The 21,409-nt window shown below is 34.3% G+C and overlaps 1 protein-coding gene across 5 annotated transcripts in view; it reads left to right on the top strand.

The window, feature by feature from the left end:
* COP1 (COP1 E3 ubiquitin ligase) overlaps positions 1-21,409 on the top strand; it is a 247,303-nt gene that overhangs the window by 139,805 nt on the left and 86,089 nt on the right. For all 5 annotated transcript variants that reach the window (XM_072733092.1, XM_072733089.1, XM_072733091.1 and 2 more), the window contains one exon: positions 12,431-12,547. In XM_072733092.1, coding sequence (XP_072589193.1) covers positions 12,431-12,547 — 117 coding nt within the window. The remainder of the gene's footprint in view (positions 1-12,430; positions 12,548-21,409) is intronic.

The following is a 21,409-nucleotide window of genomic DNA, read 5'->3' as shown; positions in this document are numbered from 1 at the left end:
TTTCATGTGCTTATTGGTTATTTATCTTCTTTGGAGAAATGTTTATTTAAGTCCTATGCCCATTTTTTAAAGGTTTTTTTGTTTGTTTGTTTGCTGCTGTTATTGAATTGTAGGATTTTCTGGATAGTCTCTGGATATTAATCCCTTATCAGATATGTGATTTATTGATAGTGTGCTTTGATGCACAAAGTGTTTTCATATTGATGAGGTCCAAATTGTCTAATTTTATTTTGTTGCCTGTGTCTTTGGTGTCCTGTACAAATTCAATGTTATGAAGACTTTACTCCTTGTTTTCTTCCAAGAGTTAGTTACATAGTTTGATTTTTTAAAAAGGATTTATGTACTTAATTTAGAGAGATACCGTGCAAGTAGTGGGAGGAGCAGAGGGAGAGGGCACAAGCAGACTCTCCGCTGAGAACAGAGTCCGACGCAGGGCTAGATCCCGGACCCTGAGATCATGACCCGAGCTGAAATCGAGAATTGGATGCTTAACTGACTGAGCCCCTCAAGGCCCCCAAGAGTTTTATAGTTTGAGCTCTCACATGTCTTTGATCTGTTTTAACTTTTGTATATAGTGTAAAGTAAGATTCTGACTTTGACTTCATTCTTTTACATGTGGATATCCATTTTTCTTGGTACCACTTTTTAAAAACATTGTCCTTTCCTCATTGAAAGGTCTTGAGCCCTTTTCAAAAACGATTTGATTGTATCTTCGAGGGTTTATTTCTAGTCTTTTCTCTTGGTTGATCTGTGTCTTTACGCCACTATTGCATTGTTTTGTAGCTTTGTTTTGAAATCAGGAAATGTGAGTCCTCCATATTTTTTCTTCTTTTTCAAGATTGTTTTGGCTATTTAGGGTCTACTAAGAACCCATATGAATTTTAGGGTGGATTTTATTTTATCACTTGTTTTCTTCTGCTTACTTTGTGTTTGATTTGCTCTTCTTCTTCTAATTTCCTAAATTAAAAGCTTGGATTATTGATTGTATATCTTTGCTCTTTGGTAATATAATATATGCATTTAATGTTATAAATGTTCCTTTAAGTATTGCACTCCATAAGTTTTGTTACGTTTTATTTTACTTTTTACTTTGAAATAAAAGTATTAAAAATTGTTTTGAGATTTCTTACTTGACTTATGTATTGCTTAGAAGTGTGTTATTTAATCCCTAGGCATTTTGGAATTTTCTCTCTTTCTGATATTGAGTTCTAGTGTAATTCCATTGTGGCCTAAGAGATACATTTTAAAAAATCTGCTACTTACAATTTGTTAAGGTGTATCTATAGCCCAGAATGTCCTCTGTCTTAGTGTATATCTTCATGAGTTTGAGAAGAATGTATATTCTAGTTAGATAAAGTAGTCTGTATATCATTTATATTCATTTGATCGATGGTGTTTTGAGTGCACCTATGTCCTTACTAGTTTCTGCCTCCTTCTGGTTCCATCTGTTTTTGATGGAGGGGTATATATTTTTTATATTCTACATTGACCTATGTTTTTCTTCCTTTTCTATAGCCCATTGTCTTCATTTGTAGCTTTACAGTAATTCTTGATGTCTAGTAGTATGAGTCTTCTATGTTCTTGAAAATAATTTTAGCTTTTACCCTTCCATGTACATTCTAGAATCAAGTTGCCAGTCCTATGGAGAATCCTGCTGAGATTTTGATTAAGATAATATTGCATCTGTAGATCATTTTGGGGAAAAATTGATGCCTTAATATATTGAGATTTCTATTTCATGAACATTTTTTTTTTTTTAAGATTTTATTTATTTATTTGACAGAGAAAGAGAACACAAGCAGGGGTTGCTGCAGAGGGAGAGGGAGAGGGAGAAGCAGGCTTCTCACTGATCTGGGAGCTTGATGCAGGTTGTGATTCCAGGACCTTGGAATCATGACCTAAGCAAAAGTCAGATGCTTAAATGAGCCACCCAGGTGCCCCTTCATGAACAAATCAGGACTACCAAATTCAGGACTCTCTACCAAATTCAGGACTAAAAAAATTTTTTTTCGTATTTTATAGTTTTCAGCATACAGATCCTGCATTTTATTTATTTATTTATTTATTTATTTATTTATTTATTTATTTATTTATTTATATTTTTTTATTTATTTAAAGATTTTTATTTAATCATGAGAGACACAGAGAGAGAAAGAGAGAGGCATAGATAGAGGCAGAGGCAGAGGGAGAAGCAGGCTCCATGTAGGGAGCCCGATGTGGGACTTGATCCTGGGCCTCCGGATCATGCCGTGGGCTGAAGGCAGCTCTAAACCACTGAACTACCCGGGCTGCCCCAGATCCTGCATATTATTAAAACTAAATAGTTTATGGTGCTGAAAATAATGTTTAGGGTCACCCAGGTGGCTCAGTTGGTAAGGTGTCTGCCTTTAGCTCAGTTCATGATCCTGGGGTCCTGGGTCCTGGGATTGAGCCCCACATCAGGGTCCCTGCTCAGTGGGGAATCTGCTTCTTCCTCTACTACTCCTTCTGCTAATGTTCTCTCTCTGAAGTAAATAAAGTCTAAAAAAAACAAAAGAAAGAAAATTATGTTTAAAATACATTGGTTTTCATTCATTTTTTTACTAGTTTATGGAAAAACTATTGTTTAAAGATTTTCTTATTTGAGAGAGAGTGGGAGGAGGGGCAGAGAGGGGGATGGAGAGAGAGAATTCCAAGCTGACTCTCTACAGAGCATGAAGCCCAGCACAGTGCTGTATCTCACAAGCCTGAGATGGTGAATTGAGCTAAAGTCAAGAGTTGGATGCCTAACCAACTGAGCCACCCAGGAATCCCTAAAATATTTGATTTTTAAATATAAATTGTTTCAACAAACTCTACTTTTAGTAGATTATGTTTGGAGTTTACTTGGGTCAGTCATGTCAGCAAACAGAGCTGTAGAAGCCACTTTTAGGCTTGAGTAGTGGAACCTGAGTAAGGTAAAAGGGCCCACAGTGACCACCAGGCTGATGCAGAGAGACTCATTAGGTGACCCACCTCAAAATAGCCAGAGACCTTAGCTGACCAGTGGGCCACTTACAACCAGGGACAATCACCAAAGAGGAAAATTCCATGTGTTGCCGTACGTCCTCACTTAACCCTTATTATAGACCCCACTACTGCCTTATGGCAGATAGTCTCTCTTTTGCTGTCTTGCCCACTGCTTCCTTGCAGTTTACTTAATAAATTTTTATCTCTTTTGTTTTGCTTTGGGTGAATTCTTTCTTACTGTACTGCTGTCCTCCACCCAATCAGGTTGCCCCACAATTGCATGGAAACAAAAAAGTAATTTGATTTGTTTTATGGCCCACAATATGGTCTGCCTTGGTAAATATTCCCAGTGTGTTGTAAAGAATCTGTATTCTTCAGTGGAGTGTCAATTAGATCAAGCTTATTGATGGTATATTTTTGGTTTTCTATATCTTTGCTGTTTTTGTTTGTCTTGTCTCTTTGTTCTATTGATTATGAAACAGAAGTGTTGAAATCTGATTTTATTTCTCCTTTCAGTCGTGGGGGGGATGTTTTGCCTCCTTCTGTGTTTGTGTTTTGGTTTTTTGAAGTTATATTGTTAGGGTCTCAATCATTTAGAATTGTTGTAATTTCTTTTTTTTTTTTTTTAATTGTTGTAATTTCTGTCGTTCTTTTAGTTCACTGGCTCCTTTATCTATTTCCATTTTGATATTGATTCAGTCCAGTGAATATTTTATGCAATTTACTGTATTTTTGCTAAAAATTTCATTTCTTATTTTATAGTTCATATATTTCTGAGTATTTTTATCTCTTCATTCATTTTATTTTATTTTATTTTTTAAATTTATTTATGATAGTCACACACAGAGAGAGAGAGAGAGAGAGAGAGAGAGAGAGAGAGAGGCAGAGAGGCAGAGACACAGACAGAGGGAGAAGCAGGCTCCATGCACCAGGAGCCTGACATGGGATTCGATCCCGGGTCTCCAGGATCGTGCCCTGGGCCAAAGGCAGGCGCCAAACCGCTGTACCACCCAGCGATCCCATGGAGTACAGTTATAATAGTTGCTTTAAAATCTGTTTCATCATTCCGACATCAGATTTTAGGATTGGTTTTTGTTGATAGTATCTTCATTTGAAAATTTTCTTGGATTTCTGTATGTTCTGTAATTGGTGAGTTGTAACTTAGGCATTTTGAATATTTTGTAAGACTCTGGGTCCTGTTCAAATTTTCTGGAGAATGTTTTTTTTTACATTCTTTTGTACGCAGGTTATCAGCAGGTTAGATGGTGACTCTTTGTCCTGTCTTGCTTTCTGTAGTAGTGGGAATGATAGTTCCATTGCCAGTGTGGTTTTCAAAGCCTTTGCTGTGCTGCATTGTTTGTCTCATACATATGCCAGTCAGGAGTTAATCTGGAAATTGAGTCGTCTTTTCAATTGTAATTTAATGCACAAAGCCTTTGTGTTGCTCCTGTGTGTCCATTTTACACATACAGAGCTTATATATGACTACAAGAGTAAGGCCTGTTCATACACAGAGTATGGGATTGCCTTCTTTTCCAGGTTTCTCCCATATTCTTTGTCTTCCGCTCCCTCTTTTTTAAATAAAGATTTTATTTATTTATTCACCAGAGACACAGGGAGATAGGTGAGGGAGAAGCCACCTCCTGTGGAGAGCCTGATTTGGAATTTAATCCCAGGACCCCAGGATCATGACCTGAGCCACCCAGGCATCTTTGTCTCCCATTTTTTTTACTGATGCTTTGTCAAGAAAGTTGGGGTTTTCTACAGATGAGTTACTCTGTTTTATGACCACGGAGATGGATTTTCTGTTGGAATATTTGCTTACCTTACTGCTGCAGCTCTGTGATGGAAGCCCACCCAGAAGGAGAGTTGAGAGAGAAGAATAAAACAAATGAAAAACATGACCCTCAGCCCTCTGGCTTCAGTAATGCCTTTTACCAGTTTTAGGGTCAGAAACACAGGGATTTTCCTCAGTTTTACTATTTGAGGTGCTGATTTTGGCTTGCCATAGGAGAAAAGAAATGGTCCTTTCACCTCTGTACTGATTAATTCTTTTAAGTTTTGAATGTCCTTTCCGTAATGCCTATTTTTCCTTACTTTTCAGATTCCTCAGACATTTACTTTTTGTTTTTAATATTGTCTTCTAAGTAAACCCATAGTAAGAGAGATTCCTTATAGTGTTCTTTTACTCTGTCTTGATTGGTACTAAAAGTCCCAAATGCTTTTAAGCTCATCTTAAAATATTTAGTATAATATAAATGTATTTCACTTGATCTTAGCTAAAAGGCCCAGAAGTGATAATATAAATGTATTTATCACTCTTTGGTGATTTTTACTTATGAAGTATTGCTTATAGAATACTGCTTTTGTGATAATTTATAGTAAGAGGTTATTTTAAATTACTTTTAAAAATTTAAATTCAATTAATTAACATGTAGTGTAGTATTAGTTTCACAGGTAGAGGTCAGTGATTGAACAGTCTTATATAATAGCCAGTGCTCATTGCATACCGTGCCCTCCTTAATGTCCATCACCCAGTTCCCCCATACCCTCACGCCTGTCCCATTCAGCAACCCTCAATTTGTTTCCTGTGATTAAGAGTCTCTTATAGTTTGTCTCCCTCTCTGATTTCATCTTTTCCTCTTTCCTCTCTTTCCCTATGATCCTGTTTTGTTTCTTAAATTCCACATATGAGTGAAATCATGTAATCTTCTTTCTCTGATTGACTTACTTTGCTTAGCATAATAGCCTCTAGTTCCATCCTTGTCATTGCAAAAGTTTTCATTATTTTTGATGGCCGAGTAATATTCCAGTGTGTGTGTGTGTGTGTGTGTGTGAGAGAGAGAGAGAGAGAGAGAGAGAGAGAGAGAGAGAGAGAGAGAGAGAGATTGAGAAAGAGAGATATCCTAGGGTCCTGGGATCAAGTCCTGAATCAGTCTCCCTCTTCTATGTCTCTGCCTCTCTGTCTATGTCTCTCATGAATAAATAAATAAAATCTTTTTAAAAAATTGCTTTTAATGTATTTTACACATATATTTAGCATTTTATGTCTTATATTTTAACATTTTACATATTTTGTATTTATTAAATTTTTAATATTAATGGATATTTTTTCAGTGCATAATGCTGAGTCATAAATGACAGTTTTTGTATTCTTCTGTCATTTATTTATTTAATGCTGTGTATTTTATTTTATTTATTTTTATTTTTATTTTTTAAAATTTTTTTATTTATTTATGATAGTCACACAGAGAGAGAGAGAGAGAGGCAGAGACACAGGCAGAGGGAGAAGCAGGCTCCATGCACCAGGAGCCCAACGTGGGATTCCATCCCGGGTCTCCAGGATCGCGCCCTGGGCCAAAGGCAGGCGCTAAACCGCTGCACCACCCAGGGATCCCTAATGCTGTGTATTCTAAAAATGATTTACTTTCAAGAATATATATGCACATACATGTGTGTTAAACATAAATGTAGCAGGCTAATAGATGTAGTATTGCCATAGAGCAAGTTAATCTGGAAAGAATTTTATGACCAATTTATAAGTTCTTTGCTAAAAATATATTTCCTTTTTAAATATATAAACTAAGAGTCATTTGCAACAAATCTTGCGCTTTTGAATTAGAATAAGCACATTTTTAAAGATTTTTTAAAAATCTCCAAATATGAATTTGAAGAGCATTTAGGCTTTAGAACAGCTGTAGTTATAGTTTCTTATTCTTTTTTTTTTTTAAAGATTATTTATTTATTTATTTTTGAAAGAGAGCAAGAGAAAGAGAGCACAGGTGGTTAGAGGGGCAGAGGGAGAAGCCGACTCCCCACTGAGCAGGGAGCCTGTATAGGTTCTTATTCATTCCAAATTTTCATAGCTGCATATATTAATGTCAAAGTGATAAATATGAAATCTTTACAAGTTTAATATTTAATTTAGGTAACTCATATTGAATGAAATACTGTTTTATCAAATGGCTAAAAAATGAGTTTCAACATAATAAGAAACATTAGGATAGCTGTTACCTTTCCTCTAATTTGTAACTTTAGGCAATTATCTTTCCTATAAGTTATAACTTTACTAAGTGTAATATCTCCTGTGTCCAAATGAAATTAAAAGGCTTATGTTGGACAGCCTCCCAGATGGCCCCAGTGATCTCTGTCTCCTAGTATTATCATGCTTGAGTTGTTCCTTGCCTCCCCATTGCTGCAGTCTGTGTAATTGGTAAAATACTTTGGAAGTAAAGGCATGTCACTTGTGAAATTAGTTTATGTAAAACTCTGTAGCCTCTATCTTCATTATTTTCTCTTTAGTATTTGGTTCAGTGTAGAGAAGCTAGCAATATTGTTATGAGCCCAAATGGAAGGGAACTGCATCCGCATGCCAAGAGCCATGTTGAGTGAGCTCAGCTGAATGGTGGCCTTTAGGCCTTGAGACTCTGAGCCAAGACTACCCAGCTAAGCTGCTCAGAGATTCCTGACCCTCAGAAACTGTGTGACAGTAAATTTAGCAACTTTTACGTGGCAGTTTGCTATGCAACAATAGCTAACTAATATAACAAGGTCTGTTTTCTATTTGATTAATTTTAAAAGAAAAACTTGTGTTTGATAAATCAGTGTTGTCACAGTGAACATCTTTTTGCCTAATCTTTCATTTTTTATTTATTTATTTTAACATTTTATTTATTCATGAGAGACACAGAGAGAAAGAGACATAGGAAGAGGGAAAGGCAGGCTCCATGTAGGACTCCAGGATCACGCCCTGGGCCAAAGGCAGACGCTCAACCGCTGAGCCAGCCAAGCGTCTCGAATCTTTCATTTTTTAAAATGGATTTATAAACTAGTATGTATGTCCCTCAGATTTTTCTATAGTTTTTGGTGAAACAGCACTATCCCTTTTTGCTCATTGTGTGGCATCTAGGCCATCAGAAGTGGGTCCAGGAGCACTGGATATCAAATGTACTTAACACTTGCACTAAAGACAGGCTTTTTAACGGTGTCAGACGCCTGTGCCTATTTCATTTTTCCTTTTATAATAAATTCCTTTTTAGGAAGTTTCGGTGCAGATAGACATGCAGTGGGACCTGTCTGAGAAGTCCTGAAATCTATAAATGCTGCGTATTGTTTTTTAAAAATATTTTATTTATTCATTCATGAGAGGCAGAGAGAGAGAGAGAGAGAGAGAGGCAGAGAGAGAGCGGGGGCGGGGCAGAGACACAGGCAGAGGGAGAAGCAGGCCCTAGGCAGGGAGCCCGATGTGGGACTTGATCCCAGGATTCCAGGATCACGCCTAGGCAGAAGGCAGCCAGCTAAACTGCTAAACCTAGGGATCCCCTAAATGCTGCATATTGTAATTAATGCTGGTGTTATTAAAGATAGTCAATGTGTTCTATTTTTTGAAAAAATAATTTTGAACAAAAAACTTAGAGACTTTTTAACTCAGATTTTACAAATTAATAGATGATAAACTATCATCTATTAGTGTTGGGTAGTTGTAGGGTAGTTGGATTTTTAAAACGATTTTATTTATTTGAGAGAAACCGAGAGAGAGAGAGTGAGCAGAGTGGAAGGCAAAGGGAGAGAGAGAGAAGCAGTTTTCCCACTGTGCAGGGATCCCGACATGGGACTGGATACCAGGACCCTGGGATCGTGACCTGAGGTGAACACAGATAATTAACTAAGTCAGCCACCCTGGAGACGCCCAAATTTAGTATTTTAAAATGGGACTTAAGATTCAGATGATACTTTAAAAAGAAAAAAGACCTTTGCTTATAAACTTTAATCAAAGTTGTAATAAAATATATAGTTTTAAGTAAGAAGTTCATTTTCTATAGCCAGCTAGATGGCATTCAGAACAAGTTTTTTTTTTTCTTTTTTTTTTTTTAGCTTCTTACATTGCAACATGGTTTTCCTAGCATTACTAGTTTGATTTTTTTTTAACTGAAATTCAAAGGAGATTATATATAAACAAGTGCAGTGTGTTTAAGTGCCTTAATTAACTCTTTACCTTGAGGATAGTATTTTAGTTTAAATTCACTTTTACTTTTTCTTACAAAGCATAGTTTTCACATTAAATGTTGAAATTACAAGTTTTTTGATGTTACTGAAATTTTTATTGTCATTCTTTGAAGAAGAAAGTAACAGGTGTATTATTATTGTTTTACATACCATCTCCTTATTTTGAGGATGATCTCATTTATATTTGTTTTAGACAGTTTCTTCCAAACATTTTGTTGATTTCTTACACACTTTACTATTTTACCTTTTAATCCATGATGCCATTTTAGGAATATTAGGTTGATTTTAATGTTATTTCATCATACCTGTTCTAGTAGTTTCCTAGGGCTCCCATAACAGTGTTATCATAAACTGGCTGGCTTCCACAATAGAAATTTATTTTCTCACCATTTTGTTGGAGGCTAGAAGCGTAGAATCAACGTGTTGGCAAGGCCACATGCTCCCTTTGAGGGCTCTACGGAAGAATCCTTTCTTGCTGCCTTCCTAGCTTCTGGTGATTAGTAGCAATCCTGGGCATTTCTTGACTTGTAGTTGCATCTAATTTTTGCCTTTTTCAATACATGGCTTTCTTTTACTTTGTACCTCTTCTTATAAAGACAGTATTCATTGGATTTAGGGTCTATCCTAATCCAATATGACTTCATCTTAACTTGACTACATCTGCAAAGACCATATTTACAAATTAGGTGGTTCTCAAATGTACCTGAGTTAGGACTACAACATACTTTTTGGGGAGCGCAGTTTAATTTACAACACTTATTTTGCTTAATAAACAATAACTTAATAGGGTATTCTTTGTGTATTTTCCTTTTTTATACTGTATATATTTAGTATAATTTTTTAACCCTTAGTTATCATTAAAACTCAGCTAGTTATATCGAATTCTAATATTGTATCTTTTATTTTTTTTATTTTTTTTTATATTGTATCTTTTAAATTGAAAATTATAATCATGCTTATCATAATGACTTATTTTTAAAATGTTAATGATTACTCCATTGAGAAAATTACCATGAAATTAAAAAAGACTTGTAATTTAACTGTCATTTTGTTAGTTCTATTTCATTCCTATGCTTACTCATATTTAATTGTCTTAAAATACTGGTGTATAAACCTTGTTTATAAAGGTTCTTAGCGATTAGTAGTGGGGTTACGGAAATAGTAGGTGCCCCATAAATATTTGCTGTGAATTAACTTTGGCTTGCTATGTTTTGAGATAACAGTTTTTTATCACTTCATGTTCTAATCTATAAATGCTGTATTTGACATGCAGACTTTTAATTACCACTAGCCATTTCATCTCAGAACTGTATTCCTTAATTGCCTGGACAGTTGTATATTGATTAAAATAGCACATGAGTCCTATTAGAAAATAATGTGAAACAAACCAAATATTGCTATTTAATACTCTTAATCTTTTAATATTGTCTTATTTTTCTCTTAGGAGTCTAATAGGTTGATTAGGTTGTAAATAACTTTTTTAATGGTTAACTTTTATTCAGGGTCCACATATTTAAAGACACTCTCTATGGAATTACACTTGTAAAAGATAAATTATCCCATTTACACAGAGAAAATCTCTATTTCCAGGAAATACCATCTTATAGAAGTGATAGTTGCAACCATTTTTACTTTTTTTATTCCTATTTACAGAGCAACATACTATTATTACTAAAAAGATTCTAAAATTTACTATGCCTCCATCTTTATACTGGTTTACTTTCTTTCTTTTTTTTTTTTAAAGATTTATTTATTTATTTTATGATAGACATAGAGAGAGAGAGAGAGGCAGAGACACAGGAGGAGGGAGAAGCAGGTTCCATGTCTGGAGCCCATCGCGGGACTCAATCCCGGGACTCCAGGATCACACCTTGGGCCAAAGGCAGGCGCCAAACTGCTGAGCCTCCCAGGGATCCCCCTTTATACTGGTTTTCAACCCAAATGCACATTGGAATCACCCAAAGTGCTTTCGTTTATTTTTTTTTAAGACTTTATTTATTTATTCATGAGACAGACACACAGGGAGAGAAAGGCAGAGACATAGGCAGAGGGAGAAACAGGCTCTCTGCAGGATGCCCGATGTTGGACTGGATGCCAGGAACCTGGGATTACAACCTGAGTCAAAGGCAGTCACCCAACCACTGAGCCACTCAGGTGTCCCCACCCAAACATCTTTTAAACAAATGCCAGTACTTGAAGCCCAAGCGGGTATTCTCCAGGATTGGCACAGGATATTGGGGCCCACTGAAAAGAGGCATAGGAAGATTTTTGTTATTTTTACTGTTAATGTTCATTATTAATTGTACTATGTAACCAGGATTGTAACCAGTATCTTAAAAGTCTGTTTTTTATGTGTATTCTATTGTCTTCGAAGACCTTTTTGATGTCTGATACAATGATTGCTTTGTTGGTACCTTACAAAAAAGCAGCTCACCTTTCTTTCTGTTTCTGCTCTCATATCTGACCTACTCTGATCAGTTTTTTGTTTCTGATCTTTACAACTCTCAGTGTATACTGTTTGAATAGACTATCAAATTTTAAAAAGGATTTTATTTATTTATGAGAGACATAAAGAGAAAGGCAGAGACATTGGCAGAGGGAGAAGCAGGCTCCCCTGCAGAGAGTCTGATATGGGACTCTATCCCAGGACCCCGGGATCACAATCTGAGCCTAAGGGAGATGCTCAACCATCAAGCCACCCAGATGCCCCTTAAAAATCAAATATTAAACATTTAATGTTTAGCTAAATAATGCTGTAACATTATTTTATACATACTTAAATCATATACCTGAGTTACGACATAAAATTTTAAAATCATGGAATTCTTAATTGAAAGATAAAACAAGAACTGCTTCCAGTTACTTTAAAAATGGCATTTCTTTCTGATATAGATAATGCATGTGAAAGTGTGTGTGTATGTGTGTGTGCATATGTGTTGGAGTGGAATGACTATATGAGTCATCTTCTAGCCCATGACACTTGAAAAATACACACCATTTTTTTAAAAGTAGACTCCATACCCAACATGGGGCTTGAACTCATCACCCTGAGATCATGAGATCAAGAGTCACATGCTCTACCAAGTGAACCAGCCAGATGTCTCCCCACCCCGCGGTACCATTTAAAAAATACTGAAACAAATACATGTGTCTCCACATTGCTTTTTTTTTTTTTTAACCCCTTTTTTATGCTAGTTATGGGATCATGTTACCTCTCGGCACAGTTTTTGTCTGTGGTATTTTCTGACTTTGAAACTCTGTTCTCTTAGTTTCAATACATTGTCTTTTTACTCATTCAATTTAAAGATTTTTGGTCTTAGTAAACTAAAATGCTTTGGATTAGTATAAAAGGCAACTATAGCAATAAACAGACTTTCTAGTTTACGGAAGCATTTACTAATGTATTTTTTAATTATTTTCATTTTTATTGTCTTAGTGAAGCTATGGTCTACGAACCTAGACAACTCAGTGGCAAGCATTGAGGCGAAGGCTAATGTATGCTGTGTTAAATTCAGCCCTTCTTCTAGATACCATTTGGCTTTTGGCTGTGCAGGTAAGATATTAACACATCTTTCTCCTTCTTTTGATGTTAGAGGAGTATTGTGGGTAGGATAAAACACCGTATTTTAAAATGAATAACTTTCCTTGTAGGCTTTAATTTTACTTTTGTTATTAGACTCTAAGTTAGAAGTGTGCAGTGTGCCATCGTCACTCATTTATTGCTGTGCCTTCAGTTCAGTGTTCTGTCACCCATGTTTAATACATAGAGATGGTTTGTTGATTATTTTTGATGTTCCTCTAAGTCTGCACGCATGAACTTATGCTTATTCATAAACTTAGGTCGTAATGATGTTTAAGTGATTAAGCTATATAGACATGGGACTCCATTTTTTTAATTAAAGGAAATCTATTCAATCTTCAACAAATGAAGGACTATATGTATGTGTGTGTGTATGTGTATATATATATATATATATATATATATATATATTCCTTTGCACAGAGCACCCATGTATAGGCAGAGAATAAGACAGATAAGATTTTGCAACATAGAATATAGAGTAACAGGAAGTATTCAAAAACATGTTAGCTGTTATTATCATAGCAAAGAATTTTTGGCTAATATTTTTCTTAACTAGATTGACCAAATGTCTGCCTTTGCCAGTCATGGTTTATACTTACACTGTCATAATTACTATTAGTGTCTTCTTTCATTCTGAAAAGTGTTATGGGTTGGAAGATAAATTATATGGTTGACCTAGTCCTTTGTCTTCTGTATCTGTCCACTCTCCCTAAATATTTACTAGAATAGCAAAGACCTTTAGTTTAACTTCTGCATTAGGAAATCTCTTTGATTGCTTTTTTAATTGATAATCTCATTTTTTAAAGATAAGTTTAGTACTGTATAATGAAAACAGAATCGCCCTTTAAAAAAAGAAGCACAAATTAAATCTTATTTGTTATTATCCTCTTACCTTATTTCAACTTATTTATTCCCTTATATCCTGACATGATTTCATAGTTAGATTCAAATAGTATATGGTCTAACATATATCTGTAAGTAGAATTCTCTATTAGCATAATGAAATTTTTTTTCATGATATACGATATTCTTTCCCATTTGAACCTACAACTTCCTTATCAAATCCCTTTTGTATCACTAAGTACATTGATTAACTTATCCCCCCCAAATTCCTTATTCTTAAAGTAGAGATAGCCCGTTGGAACTTCATGAGGATTGTGAAAAGAAAATGTTTTCTGTAAAACTTTTATAATATGGTACTTAATAATTGTTTAGTTAATTTCATTATTAATACTTTATCATGCATTTAAATAAAATAGCTGTTGAGTTTTATTGTTATTTTCTATTTTATAAACAAACTCACTAACCATTGGCCATCATTTATGATTAGAAGTTATTATTAATATTTACTATGTACAAATACCAGCTATGATATGAACATCTTCAAATTTTTTCCTTCTTAGTAAAGAGAAATCTTTCTTTCTTTCTTTCTTTCTTTCTTTCTTTCTTTCTTTCTTTCAGAATTTATTTATTTACTCATGAGAGACACACACATGCACAGAGAGAGGCAGAGACACAGACAGAGTAGAAGCAGGCTCCATGCAGGAGCCCGATGTGGGCCTCAGTCTTGGGACTCCAGGATCATGCCCTGGACCAAAGGCAGGCACCAAACCGCTGAGCCACCCAGGGATCCCTTATTTTATTTTTTAATGTAATTGAATTTATTTATTTTTATTTTTATTTTTTTATTTTTTTAGTGAGCAAAGTGATAGAAGCTTATTAAGCAGAGATAACAAGAAAGCCCTCAGCAGTGAGAGAGGTCCTGAGAGGTTTGCCCTTAATTTTTAAGTTTATATGCTTAAGTGATCTCTGCACCCAACATGGGGCTTGAACTCATAACTGAGATGAGGAGTTGCATGCTCTTCTGACTGAGCCACCCAGATGCCCCTAGGGGAACTTACTTTAAAAAATGCTTTGCCATCTCAAAGGCAGTTTACCCTTACTGTTTTAAATTTTCATGTATTTCTTAATTCTTTTTTTTTTTCTTACTTAATTCTTACATTTGCTTTTCCATTTATGTTTTAAGATTTATTTTCTTCCAATTCTAGACAAATTATTTTGGGATTTCTCTGTGTTGCAGTATATTTATTCATTTTGGAACCACTGGCATTATTAAGGTAGTACATCTTCCCACATAGTTACAATGGGGCATTTTTCTGTTGGTATTTTCTATCTTCCAGTGAGATTTTATAGTTCACCTCATTTAGGTACAAAATCTTTCTGGTTAATTTTTTTTTTTTTTTGTATATTTTTTGATTCTATTTAAATAGATTTTTTTTTCTGTTCCTTATTTTAAGTACTGTTTGCTGAGAGTAGATTAAAACTTTTGATATTTAGATATTTTTGTTATATCTAGGCACCTTATAAATGTTTCTAATTAAATATAGTAGCTTTTTAGTAGAGTTTTTGAGCTGTCTGTGAGCCACTAGATGGTGGCTGATGTGATGTTTGTATTTCTTCTTTTACAATGATTTAGTGCTTTCTCTTTCAAGGGTGTGTTATGATACTAGTGATAGTTACTTATCTGTTTCATTTAGTTGAATAGGCATCAGTCTTACTTTTTAGGGTTTCATTTTTTTCCCTCAAGATTTATTTATTTATTTATCTATCTATTTATTTATTTATTTATAAATAAATAAATAATTTGTGATAGCACGTGTACATGTGCAAGGTGGAGGGGGGCAGGGGCAGAGGTGTTGAATTTCCCAACAGACTCCACGCTGAGTGCAGAATCCCACTTAAGGTTTGATCTCATGACCTTGAGATCATGTCCTGAGCTGAAACCAAGAGTCAGATGGATACTCAGCTGACTGAACACTTAAGCGTCCCTAGGTTATCTACTTTCGGAAAGTAGTCTTTATTAAATTCAGATGATTCATTTTATTGTTTCTTAGCAGCAACTTCAGTATTTCATTAAATGCCTTTTCGGCCATGGTTGATATAATCATATGACTTAATTTTTTGACAGGAATTATACATTTTCTGATGTTGAATTATATTTCTTTAAAGAATAAACAAAATTGCTATATTTATTGTTGGTATTTTTGTATCTGTAATAAATTTGATCTATAACTCATTTTTTAAAAACCATATTAATCATTATTTTATAATTCCTAGTATACAAGCCTTGAACTTATATTGTTAAATTTATTCCTGAGTATTTTTTTACTTTTATTTTTTATTTAATTTTTTTCCTCAAATTTATTTAAATTCCACTTAACATACAGTATTTTATTACTTTAAAATGTACTGTGAATGTGGGCAGCCCGGGTGGCTCAGCAGTTTAGCGCCACCTTCAGCCCAGGGCATGATCCTGGAGACCCAGGATCGAGTCCCATGTCAGGCTCCCTGCATGGAGCCTGCTTCTGTCTCTGTCTGTGTCTCTGCCCCTCTCTCTCTCTCTCTCTCTCTCTCTCTCTCTCTGTGCTTCTCATGAATTAAATAAATACAATCTTTAAAAAAAAATTACTGTGAATGGAATTGTTTTCTTAATTTTATTGTTGAATTGTTAGTTGCTAGAGTTCAGAAGTAAAATTAGTCTTTGTATATTGATCTTGCATCCTCCAATTTGGCTGCTCTAGTGTATTTTTTCCTCTTAGTTTTATTGTAGATTTCTTGAGATTTTCTACATTTAGGATCATATTATCTGTGAATTAAAATAATTTTATTTCTTCCTTTACCATGTGAATGTCTTTTTGCTTTTTTAAACTAAAAGCCCATGTACAATGTTGGATGGAAGTGGCAGAGGGGACTTTCTTACCTTATGGGGAAAACAGTCTGTCTTTCAGAATAAAGTATGATATTAGCTGTGAGATTTTTGTAGATACCCTTTATCAGGTTGAGTAAGTTTTCTATTCCTAGTTTGCTAAGAGTATTTATTATGAATGGGTATTAGATTTTGTCAAATGCTTTTTCTGTGTCTAGTGAGATAATCTTGTAGTTTATGTTCTTTATTGTAATAATATGGGTATTGTTGTTTTGAATGTTAAACCAACCTTCCATTCTTGGGAAAAATCTCTCTCGGCCATGGCATAAAATCCTTTTTATATGTTGCCGGAGTGAGTTTCCTAATATTTTAAGTATTTTTTGGTGTATTGAACTTTCTTATGGTGTTTTCTGGCTTTGACAGCAAAGTACCTCTATAAGGCCTTATAGAATGAGTTAGGAAGTATTTCTTTGTTTACTGAATAGGTTTGTAAAGAGTTGGTATTATTTTCTTCTTTAAATATTTGATGGAATTTACCAGTAAAACCATCTGGACTTGGACTTCATGAGACTATTTAAAATTCCCCATTAAATTTCCTCTTCTACATTTATTCAGATTTTCTGTTTCATCCTGAAATTAGTTTTGGTAGTTACTGACTTTCTAGGAATTTGTACATTTAAAATTTCTAATTTGTTGTAATAAACTAGTTCATATATTTAACAAGTTCTAAACTAGTTTAAGTTCTCTTATAATCCTTTTAATTTCTGTAGGTTTAGTAGTAGTGTTCTGTCCTTTCTTTCATTCCTAACTGGTCATTTGTCTTCTCTCTCTCTCCCTCTCTCTCCTTTTTTTTTTTTTTTTTTTTTTTTAAATTTGGGTCTGGTTAAATGTTTGTCCTTTTCTTCAAGGGGTGTGTGTGTGTGTGTGTGTGTGTGTGTGTGTGTGTTTGTGTATGAGAGGTACTTCTGACCAGAAAACCCTGTATTTCCAGTGCTCTTTAACTCGAACTTACTTGTTGGAAGCATTAGATATCTGTAGGCTGAGCCTCTTAGAATGATTCTTAACTTACCATGAGCATCATTTGACCAAGGAAACCTTTTCTTCTTTTTCATCCAAACCAGATCAAGATATGTTGAGTTCAAGAACCTTATGCCATTGCAATCATCCAGAGATCAGAAATCATTCACTATAACTGATATAGAACTAGAAACTGGACATTAGAATATTACATTAGAAACTCTCCACATCTTTACAATGTTGCTTGCAAGCAGAAATATCCAAAGCAGAATGACCACCACGTTTCTATTTTTCAGACCTTACATAAGTGCATTGCCATTCTAGAAAGTCATTCACATCTGGAAGCATAACTTCAAGAAGATCTGGGCAATACAGTTTTTGACTTTCCAACCTCCCTAGGCTTAAATAAGATGGTAGGAATGGATGCTGAGGTCATCAGCCCTATCCAGCACAATGCAATTTCATATGAGTTAAGGACTTATATTTTCTGTCTTTGAAATAGGTTTTTAGTATTGTAGCAAGGCATTAATGAAGCCAGTAGTCCTTACTTTATTCACTGCCTTTAATTGTGTCCTTTACTGATTCAAAACATGCATTTAATCATAAAAACTTGTATCACTTGGAAAACCGTGACTTTTATTGCATCATTTTCATTTAGAATTGCAGTTTTCTTAGAATTTAGACTGTTGTCTAAATGTTTTTCTTTAAATTTTTTTTTTTTTTTAATTTTTTTTTTATTTATTTATGATAGTCACAGAGAGAGAGAGAGAGGCAGAGACACAGGCGGAGGGAGAAGCAGGCTCCATGCACCGGGAGCCTGATGTGGGATTCGATCCCGGGTCTCCAGGATCGCGCCCTGGGCCAAAGGCAGGCGCCAAACCGCTGCGCCACCCAGGGATCCCCTAAATGTTTTTCTTTAAACTGGAAAACCTCAGTCTTTAACTGTGCCATTTATTTTTCCACTTAGAGAAGTACAGTCACATTCATTGGATTGCTTACTAAATATCATTTGTGATGATAAATTTGACATTAGGAGTGGGCTGTACATTTTTAAACATTGCTTTGTAGTTGAAAGAAATAGAGAATGAATGACTAAGTAAGCTACCCACCAATTACATTTTGACTCCCTACTATAAGGTATAAGGGTACTGTGGATCCCACCTACCAGGTAGTGATGCATTGTGCTATTCTAAGTTTCCTTGCCTATCTTCATTTTAATAATATATTTCTATTTGGTACAGTTAATTCATTCCTCTTTCTTCATCACTTTTTTCATTTACCTTTTAATATAAAAAGATGTCTTGTTTTTGTTTTTTAATTGGAGAGTATAATGTGAAAAATTGCTTCCAGTGTACTAAAAATTCTTAAGCATTTTTAAAGCACTTCTTTTAAAATATCAAATCATAAATTATGATCTCCTTGAAAATAGAAGACTAAGGATTTTAAACTATTTTTTTTGTGGTTAATATTGAGAAAAAAGTCTTGAATTTTATTTTAAACCATTTAAATATCTGTTCTTAAGCACAGAGATTACCTGAAGCATGTTTTTACCAGAAGACAGGATGATATTTTTAACATAATGGTGAAAGTGTGTATTAATTGTCTATTACTTGGTTACTAAACGATATTTTCTTATTGAGTAAAAAAGGTAGAAAAACAGTTTTTCTCTGATTTTCTTCTCTAAACCCAGTTGGTGGGGGGGCATTGCAAGACTAAATTAGAACTCCTAGCAATCTGTGGTTTGAGAACATCAAACAATCTGTGGTTTGACTCATCTTGCTTTTTAAAAAAAAATATTTATTTATTCATGAGAGACACAAAGAGAGAGAGAGTGTCAGAGATGCAAGCAGAGGGAGAAGCAGGCTCTGTGCTGGGAGCTTGATCCCAGGTCTCCAGGATCAGGCCCTGGGCTGAAGGCAGTGCAAAATCGCGGAGGCGCCTGGGCTACCCTCATCTTGCAATTTTTAAAACTATAATTAGTATAACAAATATGGGTACTCCTAAAGGCATTCTTTTTAAGGTAATAATAGTTTATTTCCCCCCAGAAGTTAGTGATACAAATCAAAGGTAAGGTTATTACTATTCTGATTTTAGAGTGGCATTTATGCTAATAACATATTCACTGGGAAAGAATACTGTTTCTAGAACAAACAGGAATTCTGAAATATCTTATTTAACTATTACCAATAAACACGTTTAGTTTCAGCTATTGTGAATTCTTTTTTACTTTCAGTAAGTCAAAAAATAGTTCATATGCATAAAAACATCACTTATTTTCTCATTTTTAATATTTGTAGTTTTTGTGATTGGTATAATATCTTAGTCTTCAAAAGGAAAAGATAATCTTTTTGTATTTTGTTGTTGATGGTAAATTTATTTTTAAATATCTATATTACTTCCCTTACTCAAAAACTTCCAGTTGCTTATTACTTAGAGAATGTAGATTCCTTTGCTTTTGTTCTAAGCCCTCCATGATTTTCTTCAATATTCCTTATACTTGAGTCATGTTTACTTTGAAAATTTTTACTCAGAAGAATTTTTTTGAGAGAGAGAGGGAGAGAATGGGCAGGCGAGCATGGGGAGGAGCGGAAAGAGAGGAAGACAAGCTTTACTTGTCCTTCTGATGCAGGGCTTAGTCCCATGATTCTGAGATCATGACTTGAGCCACAGTCAAGAGTTGGATGCTTAACTGAGTCACCCAGGTACCCCAACTCAGAAGAATTTTATAAAGCTTCTCCCATAAATATTTCTTGATTCTGAGTATAGGTACCTAATATATCTGATATATATGCATCTTCAACTTTTTAAAATTGATGTAATCATTTAAATTTGTATAAATTTAATTGTATAAACAGTACAAGATTATATCCTCACTCTCAGCTTTCATATATAACACATTTAGCTTAAGTTCTTACTCACCAGGCATCATTACACTGCCTCTTTAGAGGCAGTATGGTAATAGTTTTGCAGGTGTCTTTTCACAGATAGTTAGATACAGCTTTCTTGATGAGGCCAATAAGCATTTTTCCTTATTTAGAATACGTTTTTTTCTTTATAAAATTAGAGTTGATTCTAAAAGATGGACATCTATGCTATATAAAACACATACAAGCTTAGAATATCTTTAGATCTCTATCTCCATACGCCAAAATATAATTATTTCCTTTCAACTTAAGAAGCTGTTGTTTAGTTTAAGGGGCTGTGAAACCTAATTTAATTATTTTTTTAATATTTAATACGGAGAAACAAGATAAATATGTAAGTGCTTGAGAGGTCTTTTACTATATTTTCTCTCTTAAGTAATAAGAAAAGTTTTAGGCTTTCTAGTTTTATAAAACTGTACTTTTATTTTATACAACACCTGCCAGTGGGAATGATGTCTTTTATTTCACATTTGAATACATTACATTTCTGAATATTTAATAAATTTGGATTAATGTCATAGCGTTCATGAATATTACCTATTGCATAGATAATAGGGGAAAATAAATATTAACAACATTTTTTTTTTCAAGTTTCTAAGTGAACTCAAATGGAAGTGACAAGCATAAAGCCAGTATTCGAGAAATGAAGTGTTCTATTATTTTGTCATGCAATCTACTTTTGGTAGTGCTAAAATCTAAAACCAACTTTGAAGTACCTAGTGGATCTTTCACCTATTTATGTGTTTTGCTTTTTAGCCTATAAATAGCACTGTAGCTGCAAAGTATTTTTAGAAACTGACTTTACAGGAAATTTTGTATTTACATTAAATGAAGAGGTATTTATTTATTAAGGTTTTTTTGTTTTTGTTTTTGTTTTTTAAGATTTTACTTTTAGGTAATCTCTGCACCCAACATGGGGCTCAAACTTACAACCCTGAGATCAGGAGTTGCATGCTCTTCTGACTGAGCTAGCCAGGCACCTCTCAATGCAGAGATATTTAAAGTTAGTTATCTTTTTGTCTGTAACTAATTTAATAGATGTGATCATCATTCAGTTTATGAAACTCATTGAGTAAGCACCACACACACTTGGGATATATGAAATAAATGATATGATTTTTCAAGAGGCCAATAAAATAATAGAACCAAAGTACAAAATCGAAATGTATTGTATGTGTGGGAGGA

The sequence above is a fragment of the Vulpes vulpes genome, chromosome 13 (assembly GCF_048418805.1).
Source record: "Vulpes vulpes isolate BD-2025 chromosome 13, VulVul3, whole genome shotgun sequence".
In the NCBI taxonomy this organism is placed as follows: Eukaryota; Metazoa; Chordata; class Mammalia; order Carnivora; family Canidae; genus Vulpes; species Vulpes vulpes.
The sequence above is the reverse complement of the archived record's forward strand: the minus strand, read 5'-3'. Positions and strand labels throughout refer to the sequence as shown.